The 22876-nt window shown below is 44.2% G+C and overlaps 1 protein-coding gene across 4 annotated transcripts in view; it reads left to right on the forward strand.

The window, feature by feature from the left end:
• Positions 1-20266, forward strand: part of RGS19 (regulator of G protein signaling 19) — a 71980-nt gene extending 51714 nt beyond the window's left edge. For 3 of the 4 annotated variants that reach the window (XM_040436146.1, XM_040436144.1, XM_040436143.1), the window contains 4 exons: positions 7742-7860; positions 8184-8258; positions 8535-8769; positions 18993-20266. In XM_040436146.1, coding sequence (XP_040292080.1) covers positions 7772-7860; positions 8184-8258; positions 8535-8769; positions 18993-19181 — 588 coding nt within the window. In that variant the 5' untranslated portion in view covers positions 7742-7771 and the 3' untranslated portion in view covers positions 19182-20266. Of the gene's footprint in view, positions 1-4589; positions 4737-7741; positions 7861-8183; positions 8259-8534; positions 8770-18992 lie in introns of those variants that run through there. The other variant, XM_040436145.1, reaches the window with a different exon arrangement.
• The last annotated feature ends 2610 nt before the right edge of the window (positions 20267-22876 follow it).

Below are 22876 nucleotides of genomic sequence, written 5' to 3' on the forward strand. Positions count from 1 at the left end.
CGGAATGGCACGGACAGCCTTCAATATAAATGCCTATTCTTGTCCTCAAAGCGCGGACATGAATAGGACATATTTTGTTAGCGGGGCCACGGAACGGAGCAACGGATGCAGACAGCACACGGAGTGCTGTCCGCATCTTTGGCGCCCCCATTAAAGTGAATGGGTCCGCATCCGAGCCGCCAAAATGGCGGCTCGGATGCGAACCAACACAACGGCCGTGTGCATGAGGCCTTTCCCTCAGATTTGGTTCAGTTTGTTAATTTTCAGCAAATGTGTTAAATTTTGGTGTTTGTTTTTTGTTTTGTTTTTCCTGTAAGGATGTCATCCGATTTACATCCGTTTCTCCCACACCTGAAAAAGTGTGCTCTAGTTGTAAAAACGGACCTCTTCTGGACGGAAACATCACTTGTGTGAAATAAACCTCAGAGGGGAGGGTACATGCAGGGAAATTTGTAAACCCCAGCAGCTTTAGGCCTCATGCACACGACTGTAGTTTCGGTCGGCATCCGGTGCGCATTTTTTGCAGATCCATTTATTTCAATGAGGCCACAGAAGATGCGGACAGCACAAAGTCTGCTGTCCATGTCCGTATGTCCGTTCGGCATTCTCACAAAAGAATAAAAATAGAACATGTCCTATTCTGGGCCATCTTAGGGACAAGAATAGACATTGTTACAATAAGTTTGCCAAAAAATATTATGCAACACGGACGTCATCTGTATTTTTTGCGGACAGCAACTACATATGGTCGTGTGAATGTATCCTAACGAAGATGTATAGTATTTTATAGCCCTGGTCTTTCTGACTCAAGAATAGAGTGCTAGAATTCAGTAAAGACTGACACGCAGGCTGTTATTGGTTACTGTTCTGGAGACCTAGATAACTTTATTTTAGGCATCGTTTGTGGAAAATGCTCCTTAAATACCCTGTGTCACTGAGAGTTGCCATTTTGGTAAGGAGGATATGGAGGAGGATATGGAGCCTGAGATCACACCAGTCACGAGTGGAGCTACTGGAATATTCACTTGATATGAACTGTATAAAGGGCCATTAAACGCAGCCGACATTCACTCCACAGTGATTCGTCGAGCAGTAAATAGATTTTAAAGGGAACCTGTCACCGGGATTTTGTGTATAGAGTTGAGGACATGGGTTGCTAGATGGCCACTAGCACATCCGCAATACCCAGTCCCCATAGCTCTGTGTGCTTTTATTGTGTAAAAAAAACGATTTGATACATGTGCAAATTACCCTGAGATGAGTCCAGGGTGAAGGAGCGCAGCACCGCTCCGCATCCTCAGAATCTCCTCCTTGCTCCCCAACGTCAGAAATCTAGAGCGCCGTAATCTCGCGATGCGCGAGCTAGCGCATGCACAGTGTCGTCATAGTGTTCCTTCCCTGTACTGGCATCAGCCTCAGGGAACGCAATGCGCGAGCTAGCGCATGCGCAGTTCGTTCCCTGAGGCTGATGCCAGCACAGGGAAGGAACACTATGACGACACTGTGCATGCGCTAGCTCGCGCATCGCGAGATTACGGCGCTCTGGCTGTCTGACATCGGGGAGCAAGGAGGAGATTCTGAGGATGCGGGGCGGTGCTGGGCTCCTTCACGCTGGACTAATCTCAGGGACAGGACACATCTCAGGTTAATTTGCATATGTATCAAATCGGTTTTTTTACACAATAACAGCACACAGAGCTATGGGGAGTGGGTATTGCGGATGTGCTAGCTGACGTTGATTTAAAGGGAACCTGTCACCGGGATTTTGTGAATAAAACTGAGGACATGGGTTGCTAGATGGCCGCTAGCACATCCGCATTATCCAGTCCCCATAGCTCTGTGTGGCTTTTATTGTGTAAAAAAAACAAACATTGGATACATATGCAAATTAACCTGAGATTAGTCCTGTACCTGAGATGAATGGGTCCGCCTCTGGTCCGCAAAATATGCGGAACAGTTGAGGACCGTAACTACGGTTGTGTGAATGCCCCCTAAGACTGGTGTGTGAAACGCTCCTCAATGGCCCGCATTTATGGATGTCAGTGCACCTAGGTCCTGGAGTAAACTGTACCAAAATGTGACACAGGTTAAGGAGTCTATGGAGATGTGGACAGAAACTACAGCTGAGCCCTTATCATCTAGCATCAGGCACTGTGTTAAATTTGGTGCAGTTTGGGAATGTCTGAAGGCCCATTTACACGGGCCAATGATTGGGGAGGAGTTTTTGTACGAACGCCCATTCCCGATAATTGCTCCTTCTAAAGGTGCCACTGATGTGTGCATAGCTACCTTAATCATCGTTTCTGGGCAGCAGATCATCCCCACACCACAGAGGTGATTGCTGCATGTAAATGCATTGTTCACCTGCTGTAACGATAAGGCAATTATGGGGAACGAATGGTTCTTTTCCAGCAGTTGCCTGCTGCATCCGCCCATAGGGGCCTTAGGCTTCTGTAACACTTAGGGCACTTTGATTGTTGTTTGATTCCGGCAGGCAGTTCCGTTGCCTGAACTGCCTGCCTGATCAGGCAAACTGTATGCAAACGCATGTCATTTTTTCTGACTGATCAGGCATTTTTCAGACTGATCAGGATCCTAAACAGTCTGAAAAATGCCCGATCAGTCAGAAAAATGCATTGCAATACCGGATCCGTTTTTCCGGTGTCATCAGGCAAAACGGATCCGGTATTTATTTTTTTCTAATTTTTAAAGGTCTGCGCATGCGCAGACCGGAAGGACAGATCCGGCATTCGGGTATTTTGAATGCACTAATACATTACTATGGGGAAAAGATTGCTGGATCCGGCATTCCGGCAAGTCTTCAGTTTTTTTCGCCGGAGATAAAACCGTAGCATGCTACGGTTTTCTCTTTTGCCTGATCAGTTAAAATGACTGAACTGAAGACATCCTGATGCATCCTGAACGGATTACTCTCCATTCAGAATGCATGGGGATATGCCTGATCAGTTCTTTTCCGGTATAGAGCCCCTGTGACGGAACTCTATGCCGGAAAAGAAAAACGCTACTGTGAAAGTAGCCTTAAGTTATTAGATTCGGCTGCCTGGAGCTCCCTGGATCCAGCATTGCCGGATGTTACCACAATGCTCACCAGCCTCATTCACTGTGATGGGAGGCAGCGGAGATCTGGCCGGATTCGGGTAGCCCCTTGTGGGCCGGGGTAAAAAAAAAAAGGGTCTGTGACAATTAATGTGGCACATGGTCAATTTGCAATAGTAAATCCACCACAGTGTGAGTTTTGGCTGGGGTGTTCCTCTAAAGCAGGCATGTTCAACCTGGGGCCCTCCAGCTGTTGGAAAACTACAACTCCCATCATTCCCGGACAGCCCACAGCTATATCAGCCTACAGAAGGGCATGGTGGGAGTTGTAGTTTTACAACAGCTGGAGGGCCGCAGGTTGAGCATGCCTGCTCTAAAGTAACCATAGACCTTGAACAATCTAAGCATGGATGACTTATTAAACTGGTAATCGTTACGTTTAGTGAGGTACTAAAAACAGCTGGGTCCCTCTGTGTGGCCAATCAGCAGAGCTGAGAAGGGTCACATGACACACCCTGCTGCCCTGACTCCAAAGAAACAGGAAGTCTCTTGTTTCTCCAGACTGATGGGGAACTTCTGTTTGTTCTTCTGCTTATTAAACTACATTTTGGTGGGGACATTTACTTAGGGCAGTTTCAACCACTACAGTCAGTTTTGGCTGGATATTGTCCACTAACCTGAAGGAAACCTGTCCTGCCCTTTAAGTCTCCATTACTTTGTCTAAAGTCCAAGACTAAGTCTACCTCTGAACTACACTCCCCAAATATGAGTTTCCTACTATAGGAAGGGACTGGACCATTGGGATTCAGTGCTCTATATCAGGGTCCTCTTACATTGGGAAGAGGGGGGGAGCAGGTTATAAATATATATATACACGCATATGTGTGAAGGAGGAAGACGAGGACAATAATGGACTGAAGAAACCCGAGAACTCTCAGCAGAACAGGAAACAGTCACTTTGTATTGCGCAGGGAAGGAAGAGGCAGAGGAACTTTCACAAGAGCTTGCAATCTGTATTTTACTGAATGTAAAAAGGAGGAAACTGCATTGTCTGTAATGTGAATGTGTGATGGAGGAAACGGTTCCGTGTGTGTATTGTTCAGGTGGGACCGTGGCTCAGGACGGCTCAGTGTACACAGGTTTGTTTTGTCACTTGCCAACGGGAATTGTGGGGCTTAGTCATATCTGCTTCTGGTGTAGCTGAGTGGTAAGAGATAGGGTTGTCACTCAGCTTTCCTAGAGCCCTGCGTGGCATATCTATTTACTGATGTCAACACAGGAGCAGGAGATGTCCTTCAGAGGTGTGGAAGAGCTGGGTGACTGTTCTCTCTGCCATATGCCAAGTTGTCACCTGCCTGGGTGAACCCACCCTCATAAAGCTCTACAGCAGCCTCTAGAGGCCAGAGCAGCTACTGCACCCTTGTCATGGGTCCGTCCACCGTGTGTTTTTGTACATAGAAGCTGGTTTCGCTCTACAGCGGAAGTGTAGTTGTCAGGAAGTTGCATTCTCACCACAGGATGTCATAATCGCTTCTCACCCACACCCTTAGTGTTCCTATTCTCTCCTATCCCTAAACCGGGGAGAGAGCTGTGGCCGACAGCGGTCTGTCTGCTCAAAGGCTGTTGGAGAACGGGGGCAACAGATGCACCCGCTGGGAGAGCAGTCCATGGGATACAAGGTGGGTGAAGATTGCTGTCCATGCATCAATCTCTTACTTTTGACCCGACTGGGAAGCTGAACTTGGTTCATGGTCAGCGCAGATGGAGACCGAGGTCCTAGCACAGGGACCAGAAATGTGCAGGTTGCTGTGTACTATGGCTTTAAATTAAGGTTAAGTACGGTTGTAGCAGTACCGATTTTGTCAGTTGGTTTCTTGGGACTACCTTGTATTGCATTGCAGTAACTGGTAGACCTATGGAGATAACATATTGAATATTGCCAACTTTAAGCCTGCTGCACCTGCTAAGCTCGGCTCTGCGGCATCTGCCTAACGGCAATGTACCGGTAGCTAAAAAATTAGCACTATTAGACCTTCTATACTAACATCTGATGGACTGGTGATAGGACCTTTCTGCATCCGACAAACCTAGCTCTGACAAAGTTAGTTGTATAGGGCAGTGATGGAACTAAAAACGTACCATTATACAACATTACTAGTACCGATCTCATGCTTATTGAATATCAGATTCTTGGAGATAAATTGCTCCTTCTACGGTACAGTTCTGCACAGTGTCTGGTCTCACAGAGGATACACGGACTCAGGGCCGCCCTGCGGTTAACACGTCTGCAGCGAAGGATGGAAAGTTGGGGGAAGTTGTGTTTTTGGGGCTTCCTCTAATCGGCTTGAGCTGTGACGTATGCTCAGATACATAGTGTGATTGTATCTGCACAGATGTAGCAGAGCTGACTTTATGTAACTATTTAAGGTTCTTGATTTAAAACAGAGATTCATTTACTTAATTGAGGCTTCATGCACACAACCAACTTTTGGATCGTCGACTGATCCTCGTGTTTTGCGGACCCATTAATTTCTATGGTTCCACATAAAAAAGGACGGCACACAAATGTCCGCATCCGTATGTGCGCCCCGCAAATTATAGAACATGTCCTATTCTTGTCCATTTTGCGGACCAGAATAGTCATTTCTATTATTGGAACTGAGAAAAAAGCGGATTGTCCAAGGAAGGTGTCTGTACTTTGCAGATCCGCAGTTTGCGGACCTCAAAACAGGATACGTTTGTGTCCATGTAGCGTGAAGCCGAGTGACATCAGTATAAGTGGCACTAAATGATAATTGTGGCTCTGCTGCGTCTGGTGGACTTTACATGACAAACTCAGCTTTGCTGTGAACTGCACAGTTTCAGATTTTACATGCCATGTTCCATCCCATACCAATTTTGAGAACTTCATATGAACATGTATGAAGTGCTGGTGTACGTAGGATATATTCACACATGCCACTGTCTCATTACTTCCAATGCGGCTTTCAGAAATCCATGGAGTTGCCACCAAAATAACCCCAGACGACTGAAACTGATTTTCAATTGCAGAAGTTTCGGCAAAAAATGACCCTGTGTGCATATACCCTTAAAGAGAACGTGGGTCTCAACTGCATTAAATGTCCTATTCTAGGGGGCACTATTCCATCCCTTAAGGGGACTCCTAAGGATTCTTTTGGTTTGTAAGGAGTCAGGGCTCCAGGAAGGGGTCACGTGAACATATGGGAAAGTCAGGGCTCCTAGAACATATGGGAAAGGTCGGGCCTTATCTGCTGCCATCTAGAGGAATCTGACCCATGGGGCACCATGTGTCCATGTTTTTCTAGATATTATAAACATCTCCAGGATAAAGTTTTGACTTGGAAACTTGTGGGTGATGCAGAGCGGAGCTGTATCGCTTCACAATAGTAAACTGTGTTCTTTTATCAGTTATGGTTGGGTGATTTGCATAAGCGACTCCAATATTTTCATAGACCAAGATAAAATGGCCCATAGTTGTGTGAGGGGACAGAAGTTTCCATTTAGACATTGCCAGTAGTTCAGGAGAAGGATGAGTAAACGATGCTTGTGTTGTCGACCAACGGTAAGACAGATGCCATGGGTAGTCCTGTGGGGGGACAGCTGGTGGTACATGGGTCAGGGGGTTCCCATAAATATAATATACTGTGGTAGATTATACAGGTCAGGAGATCCCTTAACTTGTCATGATCTACATGTAGTTCCCTCTTAAATTTTAGGGAACCCTGCTCAGGTTAGTGTTCTGTGGGGCCTCCCAAATATGGGACCCTCCCCAGTTTCGTAGTTTCCAAAGAGGCTTTCCACTTAATTCAGTAAATTTCCATCTTTAATGCTTTCTAAGGACTTATGTTGGTGTGCTGATAACTTCTGTCCACCCTCTCCACAAAATGGTATGGTCCATCTTTGGCTCCATAGCTTCATTTAAATGCTGGTTACTGAACCTGATGTCTCGATGATGTAAACCTGAAAACATGATATTTTTGGACATCTGGGTGGAAAGTCATCTCACAATTTGGCATGAAATTCTGGAGTGAAATGGAGCTTACTTCACATTTTCCATGAACGCAGAACGTGGTGTGTGCACAAAGGTGTATTGCGTGGAATTTCTGCGGACTTGTAAGGGTTTCTCAGAACGTTGTGTCATAGTCCAGGATTCTGAATTGTTATTGTCTCAGTAGATGTTTCTCATTACATCCAGGCTTCCCTACACTCAGCGCCAGTATACATGTGCCAGTGTGTGTGTATTGGGCATTAGTCCGTGGCAGTCAGTGCATGCTGAGAGTTATAGTTTCACACGAGCAATAGAGTCACATATCACTAGTATAGAGAATAATGATTGCCAATTTCCTGTTCCTTAAACTGGACAAAATAAAACACTTGGAGGGACATGACGATGACACATTGACAAGTGAGGTACAGGATACTGACACACTGACAGATGGACAGGACACTGTCATAATATGACTTATGCTGACATTAGGGGTACAGGGCAGTGACACTTGGGGCACAGGACAATTAGAGAATGCTTGGGAGTAGAAGACCATGACATGCTGACAGGGCAGTGACACACTGACATTTGGGGATGGGGATAAGACATTGACACACTGAGACTTGTTATACAGAAGAATTTTGGGGTGCCCAGTTAACGATGATATCTCTCCCTTAGTACACAGGGCCTGACCCCAGCGAGTCTCCCATGTCACGATATGACAGGAAGCAGCCCACCCGGAACCACCGGAACAATCCCTGCTGCCTCTGCTGGTGTTGCTGCTGCAGCTGTTCCTGGTGAGTGTGGTCTCCTCGTTCTTTCTTCATCTGTGTCTCATATTCCAGCACTATTAACAACTTAGGCCCCATCTAGCTTTTAGATGTCGATGACCTATCCTCTGAAGGTCATCGATATCAGATGTTTGGGGGTCTGACAACCAGCACTGCCTGGCAGTCAGCTGTTTTCTGTTGCCGGTGGGGGTGTCGGGTGTCGGACCCTCTTGATCTGATATTGATGACCTATCTAGAGTATCTAAAGGCTGGAATGCCCCTTTAAGGCCTTTCAACCACCCATGGCTAGAAACACTTTAAGGAATTTTATTTTTCCATTTCCTATGTAGGAATGACGAGCGCAACAGACGTCGGAGATTATCACGAGACACCAAGTTGGAGGTTGTCGCTCACTGTGAGGTCTGGTAAGTGTGACACTGAGAGTCACATAGTGGTGGAAGGAACAATGTGCCCAGCAGAGTATTTCCGGAGAGGGGTGTGCTGATCTTGTGTGGGGCAATGACATGTTCATTCATATGATGATGTAAGTGGGATCAGGAGTGCATGGTAAGGAGGCCAGTGGAGGCTACAGACTCATATTGTAAGGTGCAGTGTTTTCCAGCAGCACAGAGTCTTTCAGCTTAAACCTATAGGGTTATTGTGAGGGAAGGTCGTCACTGATCTTACTTTTTCTTTTATAGCTCTAAACCATCCTCAGAAGAGGTGCACAGCTGGTCTCATTCATTCGAGAAGCTGATGAAGAACCCGGCTGGTCGCAACGTGTTTCGGGAGTTTCTCCGCACAGAGTACAGTGAGGAGAACATGCTGTTCTGGCTGGCATGTGAGGAGCTGAAGAAAGACAACTGCAAGCATAGCATTGAAGAACAGGCACGCATGATCTACGAGGATTATATTTCCATTCTGTCTCCCAAAGAGGTAACAGTACCTATTACTATAGATTAGGTTCATCTTCTACTGATCTTGACTCGTGGCTGGTACTCTAGTTACAACCAAAGCTGCACGACTGACTGAATCCAAGTGGCAGCCAACAGATTTTTAAATGTAGCTCTGGATGCGACTGGAGTATAGTACATTATGTATTCTAGATCAGTACAATGTAAGGAAAGCAACATATTTGTAATGATTTGTGGCCAAAAGTAGTTTCATACTTTGTGCAGAAAATATATTTTTATATATATGTTTGCCTATAGTAAGGTATCTAAATAATATGTAAATGTGAAAAAATTTTCATTGAAATTATTCCCATATTCTGATTATCTGAATATGGATTTTGCATTCAATTGTAGACAGAGTACGGCTACTTTCACACTAGCGTTCGGAGCGGATCCGTCTGATGTTTCATCAGACGGATCCGCTCCGATAATGCAGGCGTTCGCATCCGTTCAGAACGGATGCGTCTGCATTAAAACTTAGAAAATTTTCTAAGTGTGAAAGTTGTCTGAGCGGATCCGTTCAGACTTTACATTGAAAGTCAATGGGGAACGGATCCGCTTGAAGATTGAGCCATATTGTGTCATCTTCAAGCGGATCCGTCCCCATTGACTTACATTGTAAGTGTGGACGGATCTGCAAGCAGCGTTCAGGTGTCCGCTCACTGAGCGGAGCGGAGGCTGAACGCTGGCAGGCGGATGCATTCTCAGTGGATCCGCCTCCACTGAGAATGCATTGGGGCCAGACGGATGCGTTCGGGGCCGCTCGTGAGCCCCTTCAAACGGAGCGCACGAGCGGACACCCGAACGCTAGTGTGAAAGTAGCCTACATTGTGTCTTGTTTGCAGTGGGTGTATTCATGGGTATTTAAAGGGGTATTCCAGTAGTTCAATGTTGTCCCCTATCCTGTGAATAGGAGATAACTATTAGATCAGCAGGGGTCCTACCCTAGAGCTGTACTCCGCTGTATCCGAAATTCCCACAGAGATTAATCTGCAGCTCCGTACATTTCAGTGGGGCACCAAGAGGTACGGAGCCCCTGTTCTCGTGCTTACCAGAGGTAGGACCCCCACTGATCTAATAGTAAGAAAAGTAAGATTATTTTATTTATTTATTATTTATTTATTTTTTTACACATTTATATAGCACTACTATATTCCGCAGTGCTTTATAGACCTTAGCATCAAGCTGCCCCAATGGGGCTCACAATCTAAGGTAGCGAAGAGTTGTTTGGACATACATCTGTATGGCATAGTTGACATTTTTTTTTACATTCCACATTGAGCTGTTTGTTATGTTATTCGGGATTGTGAATCATTACAAAGCTTAGAAAACATCGACCTGAGAAAAGAAACAGCTTGTCCTTGGGTTAGTAATAGGCAAATTGATCAGTCACATTGAATTGAGAGACTTTGCTGCCCTCATGTGGCCATTTACCTAACTAACGATAATTCCCTGGATTCTGCCTCTGCTCATTGAGATTTGAGGTTTAAAGTTAGCAAAGGGAAGTATACTTCATGTAACTGAAAATTGTGGGGGACTGACAGTAGAATATGGTATCAAGGTTAGAAAATAAATGTATAGCTGTATATATTAAGACTATAACGTAATACTGTACCTATATGCAAGCTTATAACTACTGACATTCTCTGTCCAATATACAAGAATATAGCTGCTATATTACTCCCTCCTATATACAAGAATACAACTACTATAATACTGTCAAATATGTAAAAGAATATAGCTACTATATTATTACCTCCTGTGTACAAGAATATAACTACTATAATACTGTCCCCCTATGTACAAGAATACAAATACTATAATACTGCCAAATATGTACAAGAATATAGCTACTATAATACTGCCCCCTATGTACAAGAATACAAATACTATAATACTGCCAAATATGTACAAGAATATAGCTACTATAATACTGTCCCCCTATGTACAAGAATACAAATACTATAATACTGCCAAATATGTACAAGAATACAAATACTATAATACGGCCCCCTATGTACAAGAATATAGCTACTATAATACTGCCCCCTATGTATAAGAATACAAATACTATAATACTGCCAAATATGTACAAGAATATAACTACTATAATACTGTCCCCCTATGTACAAGAATACAAATACTATAATACTGCCAAATATGTACAAGAATTTAGCTACTATAATACTGCCCCCTATGTACAAGAATATAACTACTATAATACTGCCTCCTATGTACAAGAATATTACTACTATAATACTGTCCCCCTATGTACAAGAATACAAATACTATAATACTGCCAAATATGTACAAGAATATAGCTACTATAATACTGTCCCTATGTACAAGAATATAACTACTATATTATTACCTCCTGTGTACAAGAATATAACTGCTATAATACTGCCTCTATCTTCAAAAACCTAACTTCTATAGTACTTCCCTCTATGTTTAAGAATATAACTAGTATAATGATCTTTTTATTTAAAACTTGCAACAAAATATTACAATAAAATGATAGGGGTAAAATGAACAAACATATGATTCCATCACTTAAAGGGGTATTCCCATCTCAACATTGGGGTCTTATTGCTAGGATATGTCCCCAATGTCTGATAGGTTCTATACTTACAACGGAGCCCACAAAGTCCCGGAGGGCGCACCGCACATGCGCGGCTGCCCTTCATTCATTCCTAGCTGAGCACTGGCTCAACAATTTTCATCAGCCCCAGAAGAAGTGAATGGAGTGGTGGCCATGCTTGCTCAGTGCTCCTCCTATTCATTTCAATGGGACTATTTCGGAGCTTCCATAGAAATTAATGGAGGGCGGCTGCGCATGCGTGGTGCGCCCTCTGGCACTTTGTGGTCTCCATTCTAAGTATAAGTGCGGGTCCCAGAGGTGGGACCACACCTATCAGACATTAGGGGCATATCTTGGTGATATGCTCCCAATGTCCAAGATGGGAATACACCTTTAATAACCTCAGAAACATCATGCAGAACATGGTACATGAATCCTCCTCCAGTATACATTATGTGGATTATATTCCAGGTCTTTCTTATATACTGTCTTCAGACTTTCTATATTATACTTGACAGTATTACATGGGGTGACCTCTTTATTAATGACCAGGCAACAGATAGTACCTTTTCACCACATTTATTACATACAGAGAACTTTTACAATATATCCCGAGCTGCGGTGGGAAGTCTCCTTACATTAGCTGAGGGTACAGCTGTCCTATTAGATGGGGTAACTGCAGGGCCAGGGACAAGACCTTCCATACCCGTGTACTGAATGGACACTCTGATAAGAGATGCTTGTCTCTAGAATCTGGGGACACTGATCTCCAGGACAGGATCTGTCTGATACATTTTGGCACTTCAGATTGGCTCTGTCATAAAGTCCTAGCCACACCACCTTTAAGATCCTGTAAGATTTTTGCAGCCTGTCTTACATCGATATTTAGAGCTTTCCTTAGCTATATCTGGACCCTAAACTGAGATCTCAGCAGGTTGTTGTGCATCACCTTCGTATTGAGCAATCTGACTTTATCATACAGGATCCTCCACCTAATGATCTTACTGATTATATGAATGTCATACCAGGACACTTTATTCTTAATGTGCCCTGAGATCCTCTGAATGGGTCACCTATCGACCTCACAGACACAAACTGCTGGATTTGGCACTCAGACAGCACCGTGGCTTCATCACCGAAGCCTTCCAAAATGAGAGATTTCTCATCAAAAACATGACATTAAAGAAGAGCTCTGGGCAGGGCATGGTGAGTCTCCCCTAAAAGGACAACCCTACCTCATACCTGACATGATCCTGAAGAGATCTCTTTGGTGGTCATTAATCAGAGGCTGGCTTACTGCCTCCTTGTAGAGAACCTGCAGCCATTGTACAAAGCGAGCAGGAAGGCCGTACTCCAACAACATCTGCTTTTAAAGAATCTAAAAGGCCTTACTCTAGTCTAAGCCTACCATATACGCTCCTACCTCATGTTTTTTCATGTACATTATAGCTTCTCTCACCAGCCGTAATGAGTGCTCTTTAGTCTGGCCTTTCACACCAGACGTCTGGTTAGCAAAGATCAGCTTATTAGCCACCTCGCTCAGCCTGTAATACAAGATCTTGGCCAGGATTTTATAATAAGTGTTTAACAGACACAATGGATGCCAGTTTTTAGTATCCTTTAGATTTCCCTTTACATTTTTTTGCCAGTAAAACTAAAACAGATTGGGGCCCCATGCTCACGACCATATCCGTTTTGGGGTACACAAAATGCGAATCTGCAAAATACAGATGCTGTTGCATCCCCATTTCTTGTGGACCCAACACACGAATCATCCGTGTTCCACTTCCGTATGCCTCTTTCACACGACCGTTTTTTTATTTTTTTTTCTGTTCACGGGGCATTTTTTGCGTTCCGTATACGGAACTATTCATTTCAATGGTTCCACAAAAAAAACGGAATGTACTCCATATGCATTCCATTTTTCCGTTCCGTTGAAAGATAGAACATGTTCTATTATTGCCCGCAAATCACGTTCCGTGGCTCCATTCAAGTCAATGGCGCCGCAAAAAAAAACGGAACACATACGGAAATGCATCCATATGTCTTCCGTATCCATTCCGTTTTTGCAGAACCATCTATTGAAAATGTTATGGCCAGCCCAATTTTTTCTATGTATTTACTGTATACTGTATATGCCATACGGAAAAATGGAACGTAAAAACGGAACAGAAACGGAAACACAACGGAAACAAAAAACAGAACAACGGATCCGTGAACAATGGACCGCAAAACACTGAAAAAGCCATACGGTCGTGTGAAAGAGGCCTTATACAGAAAGATAGAATATGTCCACAGAGTGCAAACCATGGATCCACTGAAAACAATGGGTCTACAAATAAAACGTGGAAAGCACACGGACTCCATGCAAATTTTGCTGATCCACGATTTGCGGACCACAAAATGGATATGATTGTATGCCTTAGGGCTCGTTCACACGACCATATGTCTTTGGGCTCTTTCACACGAACGTATTTTGTGTTCCGTATACGGACCGTTTTATGCGTTCCGCATACGGTCTGTTTACGTAACCATTCATTTTAATGGGTCTGCAAAAGATGCGGACAGCACTCTGTGTGTTGTCCGCATCCGTGGCTATGTTCCGTGGGCCCGCAAAAATTTTGAGTCCTGTCCTATTCTTGTCCATTTTGCCGACAAGAATAGGCATTTTTATAATGGGCCTCCTGTTCCGTTCCGCAAATTGCGGAAGGCACACGGGTGGCATCCGTTTTTTGCGGATCCGCAGTTTGCGGACCACAAAAACGGCACGGTCGTGTGAACAAGCCCTCACAGAAACGTTTTTTTCGTTCCGTATAAGGGCCGTTTTTTGCGTTCCGTATACATAACCATTAATTTCAATGGTTCCGCAAAAAAAAAAACTGAATGTACTCCACATGCATTCAGTTTCCGTTTTTCCGTTCCGTTGAAAGATAGAACATGTCCTATTATTGCCTGCAAATCACGTTCTGTGGCTCCATTCAAGTAAATGGCTCCGCAAAAAAACAGAACACATACGGAAATGCATCCGTATATGCCATACGGAAAAACGGAAACACAACGGAAACAAAAAATGGAACAACGGATCAGTGAAAAACGGACCGCAAAACACTGAAAAAGCCATACGTTCGTGTGAAAGAGGCCTTATACAGAAAGATAGAATATGTCCACAGAGTGCAAACCATGGATCCACTGAAAACAATGGGTCTACAAATAAAACGTGGCAAGCACACTGACTCCATGCAAATTTTGCTGATCCACGATTTGCGGACCGCAAAATGGATATGGTTGTATGCCTTAGGCCGAATGCACACAGCCGTGTTCCACGGCCGAGAGCGGTCCGTGGTATGCCGGGCTGGATTCCTGTTCAGAGCAGGAGCGCACGGCGTCATTGGTTGCTATGACGCCGTGCGCTTCATGCCGCCGCTGCTGTACAGTAATACACTCGTATAGTGTATTACTGTAGTGCAGAGGCGACATGAAGCGCACGGCATCATAGCAACCAATGACGCCGTGCGCTCCTGCTCTGAACAGGAATCCAGCCCGGCATACCACGGACCGCTCTCGGCCGCGGAACACGGCCGTGTGCATTCGGCCTTAAAGTGACATTGCAACATCTTCCCTGCAGAGGGGCAATCATTTTAAACCTTCACCAGATCTGGAGCTAATAAGTCCCTGAACTCTTTATAGTACTCTCTGGTCACACCATCTAGTAACGGACTCTTCTTGGGTTTTAAGAAGTCAATGTTCCTCTTCACCTCCTCCTCAGTTATGGGCTCAGTTATACTTTTACACTCTTCAGATAGAATTTGATGTCATCTTCCCTAATCTGCCCCCTCTCTAAACAGATTCCCATATTAATCTCCGTTGACCTGATGGAGTTTCTTCTGCTTTGACTGCTCCGTCCTGTTCGCCTCTAATAATCCTGTCATAAGCCTCCTGCTTGCCCTGTTCTTACAAGCAATAATAGGGTCAGAGGTGTAAACCTCCCAATTATCAAACAGGCCCCCTGCTTTAAGAGGTTTGAGGAGATCATCTGGCTGATGCTCATCCACCTTCTCTCCACTATTTGTCCTGCTGTATAACCGGCTCAGCTGCAGTCTCAACACAGACTATCTCCACATCAATGTGTCTCCTGGTGGCACTTATATTAAACTACTTGATGTCCCCTTTCATGCACTCCCACCACTCCATCGTGTTATCACACGTACACTGGGTCATTTTCTGCTCATTATAGAAGGTGGTAAATGCCTTTGTAGTGGATCCTGGGGCACGAGCTGTTCACTTTCCACTAGCGCCTACCACAGACCATAATTCATGTCTTTCTTAATGTACAAAACTACAAACGGTCTATTCTGCTGGCGTTAACCCCTTATGGTAAGTATACTGTGCACTGTGAACCACTAAATGAGCCTGCTGGACCAGATTATTATAGCTGGATCTATCCACATTACTGTAGGCGCTATTAAGCGGTTTCCTGCTCCACCAAACTATACCCAACTTCATAATCAGTACATTTTTTATCAATGGTTTCGTTCATTTCCACATTTTGGGCTCTGGCCTCCCTCTTTTTCTCCATTCCCCAGCTCTCTACTTTGGGTATTGTGTTTGTTTCTTTATCCAGCCTCTCGCCTTCAATATGGCAAATCCGCTTGTCCAATCATCCAGAAACTCACAATTCATCAGCATTTTCTTTGGATGAGTCTTTATCTTAAACTCATCTCTTAATTAGAAAATTTGGATTTCCAGTTTAAATAAACTTTTCAGATTCAGTTGACTCACTAGTCACCATTTTCAGATTATCACTTCCACCATCACCATGTTGTAAGCCACACTCCAGACTCTGGGGTTCCCAGGATCATCAGCCCAGCTTCCCTCTTCCCCTGCTGGTTGAGAAGCCATACCACCTCCCAGCTGGGAACTCACAAGTCTATCCTCTCCTGTGTACAAGAATAGAATTACTATAATACTGCCCCTTATGTACCAGAATAGCACTACTATATTACTGCCTTTATGTACAAGAATATACACTGATGAGCAAAAGGGTAACAATGTTTTAAACTCTTGACTTTCAGCCTCCATATCTCACAATCCACTACAGCTTCGAACGTGAGACAACCATCATTTTATAGACAATCCATCTCATACATAAATTGGACTTGCAACTATTTAGCATATGATTAGTTATGCAGATTTTTGTCATGTAACTGAATTGTTACTGTTTTGCTCCTGGTGGTGGAACAATCTCTTTCTTCTTGTATACAAATTACAACCTGTTCTCACATTCCCTAATAGCTCAGTCTGGTACTAGGTTGATTCCCAAGTGAAAGGTCACTGGTTTGAATCCAGGAGAAGCCATGAAGAAGATTTCCCAAGAAAAGAGAAACAGCATCATCCATCTCACCGATAGCAGTATGTCGGCCAAGAAAATTGCCAAACTGCATCATGTGAGTGCCATCACAGTTGAAAAAATACAAAATGAAGTCTGTCTATCCATTCCAAAGCCAAGAGGTGGACATCCAGGCAAAATATTGGAGTCGACAAGTCGGCTCATCACAAGGTCTATCTGTTCTGGCACGACAAACATGGCAGTGGAGGTGACTCGTATGCTTCACGTCAGTGAGATCACAGACATCCATGCAGTTGACATCCAGTTGGCAAAAAAGTACAAACAGTGGACAGTAGAAGACTGGAAACAGGTGATTTGGAGGGATGAGACGAAAGTCAATAGATGGGGCTCTGATGGGTGCAAATGGGTCTGGAAGAAACAAGGTAAAAGGGGGCGAATGGATCGAAAAATTGAAGAACCTGTCAGATTCGGTGGAGGAAGCCTGATGATATGGGGTTGTTTCATAGCCAAAGGCGTTGGATACTTGACTAGAATCGATGGTGGTTTCAATGCTGAGCTACATGTGAGTACCCTACAAGACGAGTTACTTTGTACACTCCAGTGAAAAGGGCGGGATAGTTTTCCAGCAGGACAGTGACCAGAAGCATATGTCGAGATTGGCGAAGAAATTGCTCAGTGACAATGAACCCCCACAATCACCAGACCTCAACCCAATCAAACACTTGTGGGTAGAGTTGAAGAAAAAGCTGTATTTGTACCCAAGTGAGTCGACCAGTATTCACCAACATTGGGAATGTGTAGAAGAGACCTGGGAACAGATTTTGGTCAAGACATGCTTTAATCTGGTCGAGAGCATGCCCAGAAGGATTCAGACAGTGTTGAAAGCCAAAGCTGGATTTACAAAATACTAACAAAATTATAAAATTTTCAATAGTAATGATATTTATATAGCGCCACCATAATTTGCAGAGCTTTACAAATTTACAGGGTTCATGTACAAAAAAAAAGACATCACAACGTAACTGGCTAATAAATAACTGAATAACACTGGGGAAGTGAGAACCCTGCTCTCAAGAGCTTACAATCTATAAGTTTTAGGAGCAAACTAGTAACAATGCAGTTACATGACAAAAATCTGCATAACTAATCATATGCTAAATAGTTGCAAGTCCAATTTATGTCTGAGATAGCCAAGATGATTGTCTATAAAATGATGGTAGTTTAACATTTGAAGGTGTAGTGGATTGTGAGATATGGACCCTGAAAGTCAAAAGTTCAAAACATTGTTACCCTTTTGCTCATCAGTATAACTACTATAATACTGCCTCCTATATCCAAGAATATAACTACTATAATACTGCCTCCTATATCCAAGAATATAACTACTATAATACTGTCCTATTTGTACAAAAATATAACTACTATAATATTGCCACCTATGTACAAGAACTATAATACTGCCTTCTATATACAAGAATATTAGTACTACAATACTGCGCCTATGTACAAGAATATACGATAATACTGCCCTTATGTATAAGAATATAGCTACTGTATTACTGCCTCCTATGTACAATAATATAACTACTATAATACTGCCTCCTATGTACAAGAATATAACTACTATACTACTGCCTATGTACAAGAATATAACTATTATCATACTGCCTCCTATATACAAGCATATAACTACTAAAATACTGTGCTTTTGTATAAGTATATAACGAATGCTGCCCTTATGTACAAGAATAGAACTACTGTAATACTGGCTCCTATATACAGTACAAGAATATAACTGCTATAATACTTCCCTTATGTGTAGGAATATAGCTACTGTAAGGGTCCATTCACACGTCCGTAGTGCATTGCAGATCCGCAATACACCCGGCCGGCACCCCTATAGAAATGCCTATTCTTGTCCGCAATTGTGGACCGGAAGATCGGCGGCCCGCTCCGGAAATGCGGATACGGACAGCACACTGTTTGCTGTCCGAATCCATTCCTGCCCCATAGAGCAATTTGCGGAAGGGATGCGGACCCATTATTACGGACGTGTGAATGGAGCCTTAAACTGACTCCTATGTACAAGAATATAACTACTATAATGCTGCTCCTATGTACAAGAATATAACTACTATAATACTGCCTCTATGTACAAGAATATAACTATTATAATACTGTCCATATGTAGAAGAATATAACTACTATAATACTGCCTCTATGTTTACAGTATGTATATGCTGTTTTGTGCTGACAAGCTCTTTGTCGCCCTCTACAGGTCAGTCTGGATTCTCGGGTTAGAGAGGTGATCAACAGACGGATGCAGGAGCCCTCCTCTCACACGTTTGACGATGCCCAGTTGCAGATATACACCCTGATGCACAGAGACTCCTACCCACGATTTCTTAACTCGGGCATTTACAAATCCATGCACCAGAACATTTCACGCTCCAATTCGGAGTCATAGGTTTGAACCACTTCTTCAGGGGCTGCAGAGACTGGTCGAAACGCACATTTTATACAAGCTGTTGGGAGCAAGAAGGGGAAATTTATGGGGCAGTTGGCGCACGTCCTGTTTCCTCCAGCCACTTTCCAAGATCCATCCTGCCTCGGAATGCAGAGCGCCGCAGAGCCTCAGCCCCCATAGCTTAAGGAGATATTAACGACGACGCCTTCACCTCACACCTCTCCTGACCTCCCTCTCCCCCTCTGTTTACTGTGTGCAGGAAGACAATGGGGCATTAGGTACTGTATGGGGGGAACTTACCTCAGGACGTAAATACTACTGAACTCCCCAGGGGGGGTCCTGAGAGGAGAGGGGTCCAAATATTTCATATAGTAATGCCTTTCTTGATAGAAAGGGCTAAGTATGGGAGCTTGGGGAGGGAGGCGGGTGGAAGTGTGCTTTATGAGCTCCAGGCTTCGAAGTTCAGTACTGGAAGAAATAGAGATGTGAAATGCTCTGGTACCCCCTCCTTGTTCAGTGTCTGCATCGTCAGTGAGATATTTAATATGGAGGGGGAGGTACGATTTTATTCAGTTATTGGGGATTCTGTTCTGATTTTACATTTCTGAGCGTTGAGGAGTGGGGTGCTAGGTTCTCTCCTAATTAGTGGTGAGGAACCAGTGTGGTGGATTTTGGGGGAGGGTGGGCAAAATTTTCCTGCTTTAAATACATATACATTATATTACACATGATACCCACAACTTGCCAACAACATGTAGGGGGGGGGGGGGGGGGCGTCTGTTTACAGTGTGGACATTATCAAGCCTCATTTCAAGCTGAGACGTTGCCTGTTTGTGGAGAGAGGTCAGTCGAGAATCGATACCTTTCATCCGTCAGCAGGGTCTATATCAGATTTGGGGGTATTGTCTGCCCCCTGCTGGCCAAAACTTCCTAAAGCTACCAAATACTCCAGCACTCCTCGAGCAGATGTGATGTCACCGTCTAACAGTGTTACTTTTCTTTCAACACCTCCATGAAAATTTTAACAGACTTTTTATAAAAATATATATGTGCAAATATATATATATTATATCTATATTATGTGATGTGGCTAATGTTTTATACAAGCCTCTTATGTGTATACTCCTGTATAGGATAGTGCTGCCTTGTCTGTTTGCTCCCTCTGCTGTTGCACAAGGGGACAGCAATGTGCACTAGGAAATTGGTGTCCTCTGTGTCTCAGCTCCCTCTGCTGGACAGCAATATATATGGCTTGTGTCACTGCTCCCTCTGCTGGTCAGCAATATATTTTCCCTGTGTTATAGCTCCCTCTGCTGGTTAGAAATATATGTTTAATGTGTCATTTCTCTCTGCTGGTCAGCAGTATACATTCCATGAAATAAAGCTCTCCATGCGGGTCAGAAGTACATGTTACCCAGGAACAGTGCCCCCCGCAGGTCAGTATAAAACCCTACATTTCTACATTAATGCTTCTCTGGGAGCAGAGTACAACAACCATGCTCAATATCATTTGGGTAGACACTTTCTTTGTCCTTCAGGGACATGATACACTTGTTATCAATACTCTGTAGGCCACTGTATGTGACCCATAATGTCACATTGCCCTATGGAAGTAGTGAGCAACTCCCATCATGCCACATGTGAATGCTATGGGGACGAATTACAACTGCCATCAGGCTCCATTATCTATCACTATACTAGTAGTGTTCTGTGTGACAGACTACAGCTTGCATCAGGCCTCATTGACCATTAGCATATTAGTCATTATACTTGATACAGAAAATCAGAGGTCACACTACATTTTTTGCAGAAGAGTAAAATACTCCTCTTATCATTTATGAAGAGTATTTATAGCCGAGGAGGAGTACGAAAGTTGTAGTAATACAACTAAATAAAAGACAAGACCCCAAACGGAAACTGAATGGACTTCATTATGTTTAATGGAGTTTGTTCAGCACTGTTCGGGTCACTTATGTTCTTAATCCAGCACTTCCGTTATTTTCATTGTTCTGCTCATCTAACAGAGCAGAACAGGGGTGCGTGGCCTGCACGCTGATGGCGCCGGGTGCTTGATCCCTTAGCTCCGGACCTACACAGTGGAAAGCGGCTCAAAGCGATTCACCTGGCGGACCAGACATAACCTGGGGTAACCTCTAGTACTCACCAGGCATGGGGAAAGTTAAAAGGCGCCCAGCTCCAGCGAACTTGACAGAGTTCTTCGGCAAAACAGGCTCTGTGGAGCCGGGCCTAGGCCTAGGGAGCGTCACGCCGCCAGTGCGCTCTCCTACCTCCTCTGCTGCCACGCCGACGTCCCTGCCGAGTGCCTCCATCGGCGCCAAAGTGCTGGGGCATGACAGACGATTGGATACTCACCTCACCAAGGATGTTATGAGGTCATTGCTGGAAAATCTGCGCTCTACTATGAAAGAGGACATGATGGGATTGCTGAGTGAGCTCAAAAGAGATATACAAAGCATTGGAGACCCCACGGCGAACTTGGAAACTAAGAGGGCAGAGTTTGCCACTTCACACAACTCTCTCATAGACACCCATGAGACCATGGAGGAGGATATCGGCAAGCTGTCAGCCAAACTGCATGACTTGGAGGACCGGCACCGCTGAAATAATATTAGAATACGCGGGATTCCAGAAAACGTGGAGTCAGCCAAGCTGAAGCCATTACTCAAGGAGCTTCTTAAAACAGCATTGCCAACAGTCACTGAGAGAGACCTAATTATAGACCGCATCCACAGAGTGCCGAAACCGCGGGGCTTGGACGGTTCCCTACCTCGTGACGTCATTGCACGTATTCATTTTTTCACGATTAAGGAGTCATTCCTGAGAGCTTTGAGACGAGAACCCACACCATCTGATATCTTCACGGGCATCTCTATCTACTCAGACCTCTCTGCAGCAACATTGGCCAAAAGAAAATAATTTGCTCCCATCACTAAAATACTGAGGGAACATCAAGTAAAGTATCAATGGGGTTTTCCGGTGAAATTGTTTGTCACCTACAACGGGTCCCTACAAATGCTCAGCTCTCCACAAGGGGCATCCCGTAAGCTAGTGGAATGGGGCCTCACTGCCGAAGAAGCACGATTGTTGGGAGATGCCGCCGACCGTCCAGACAAGATTACCCCGGAATGGGACACTGCCTGATCCATGAGTTGCAGAGGTTTGCTGGGGAAATAAAAAAGGACCAGATCTAAGTGTTGGTCCGAGGCAGGGGTGGTTTTTCTTTTTTCTGCCCCACCACCTCATCTTTTTCCTGACCATTGGGTCAGAAGCCCTAATAGGGATATCTTGCCAAGTTGGCTTTTTGTTGTACATCACCTTTTTTGTTTTTATTTTCCATTTTGAGTTGTTCCTTTTCATCTCTTAAATGTGTTCCTATGATGGACAATCATGCACCAAGTGACATACAACATCAGGCTCCACTCTGTCACTACAATGAGGAGGGGTTGTGCATGTCAAAGGGAATTTGTGATTATATGTCATGGGGTTAAAGGTTTATTTGCTTAATGTGAGGGGTTTGAACTCCCCGTACAGGCGTACGCAGCTGTGGACAGAGATCCTCAAGTCTAAAAGTGATGTAGCCTTTATACAAGAATCCCACCTACTGGAGGCGGATGTGCACAGATGCGTACACCGGGGGTTCCCCAGACTATTCCACTCCCATGCTGTCAACAGAA

Source organism: Bufo bufo, chromosome 6 (genome assembly GCF_905171765.1).
Source record: "Bufo bufo chromosome 6, aBufBuf1.1, whole genome shotgun sequence".
Classification (NCBI taxonomy): Eukaryota; Metazoa; Chordata; class Amphibia; order Anura; family Bufonidae; genus Bufo; species Bufo bufo.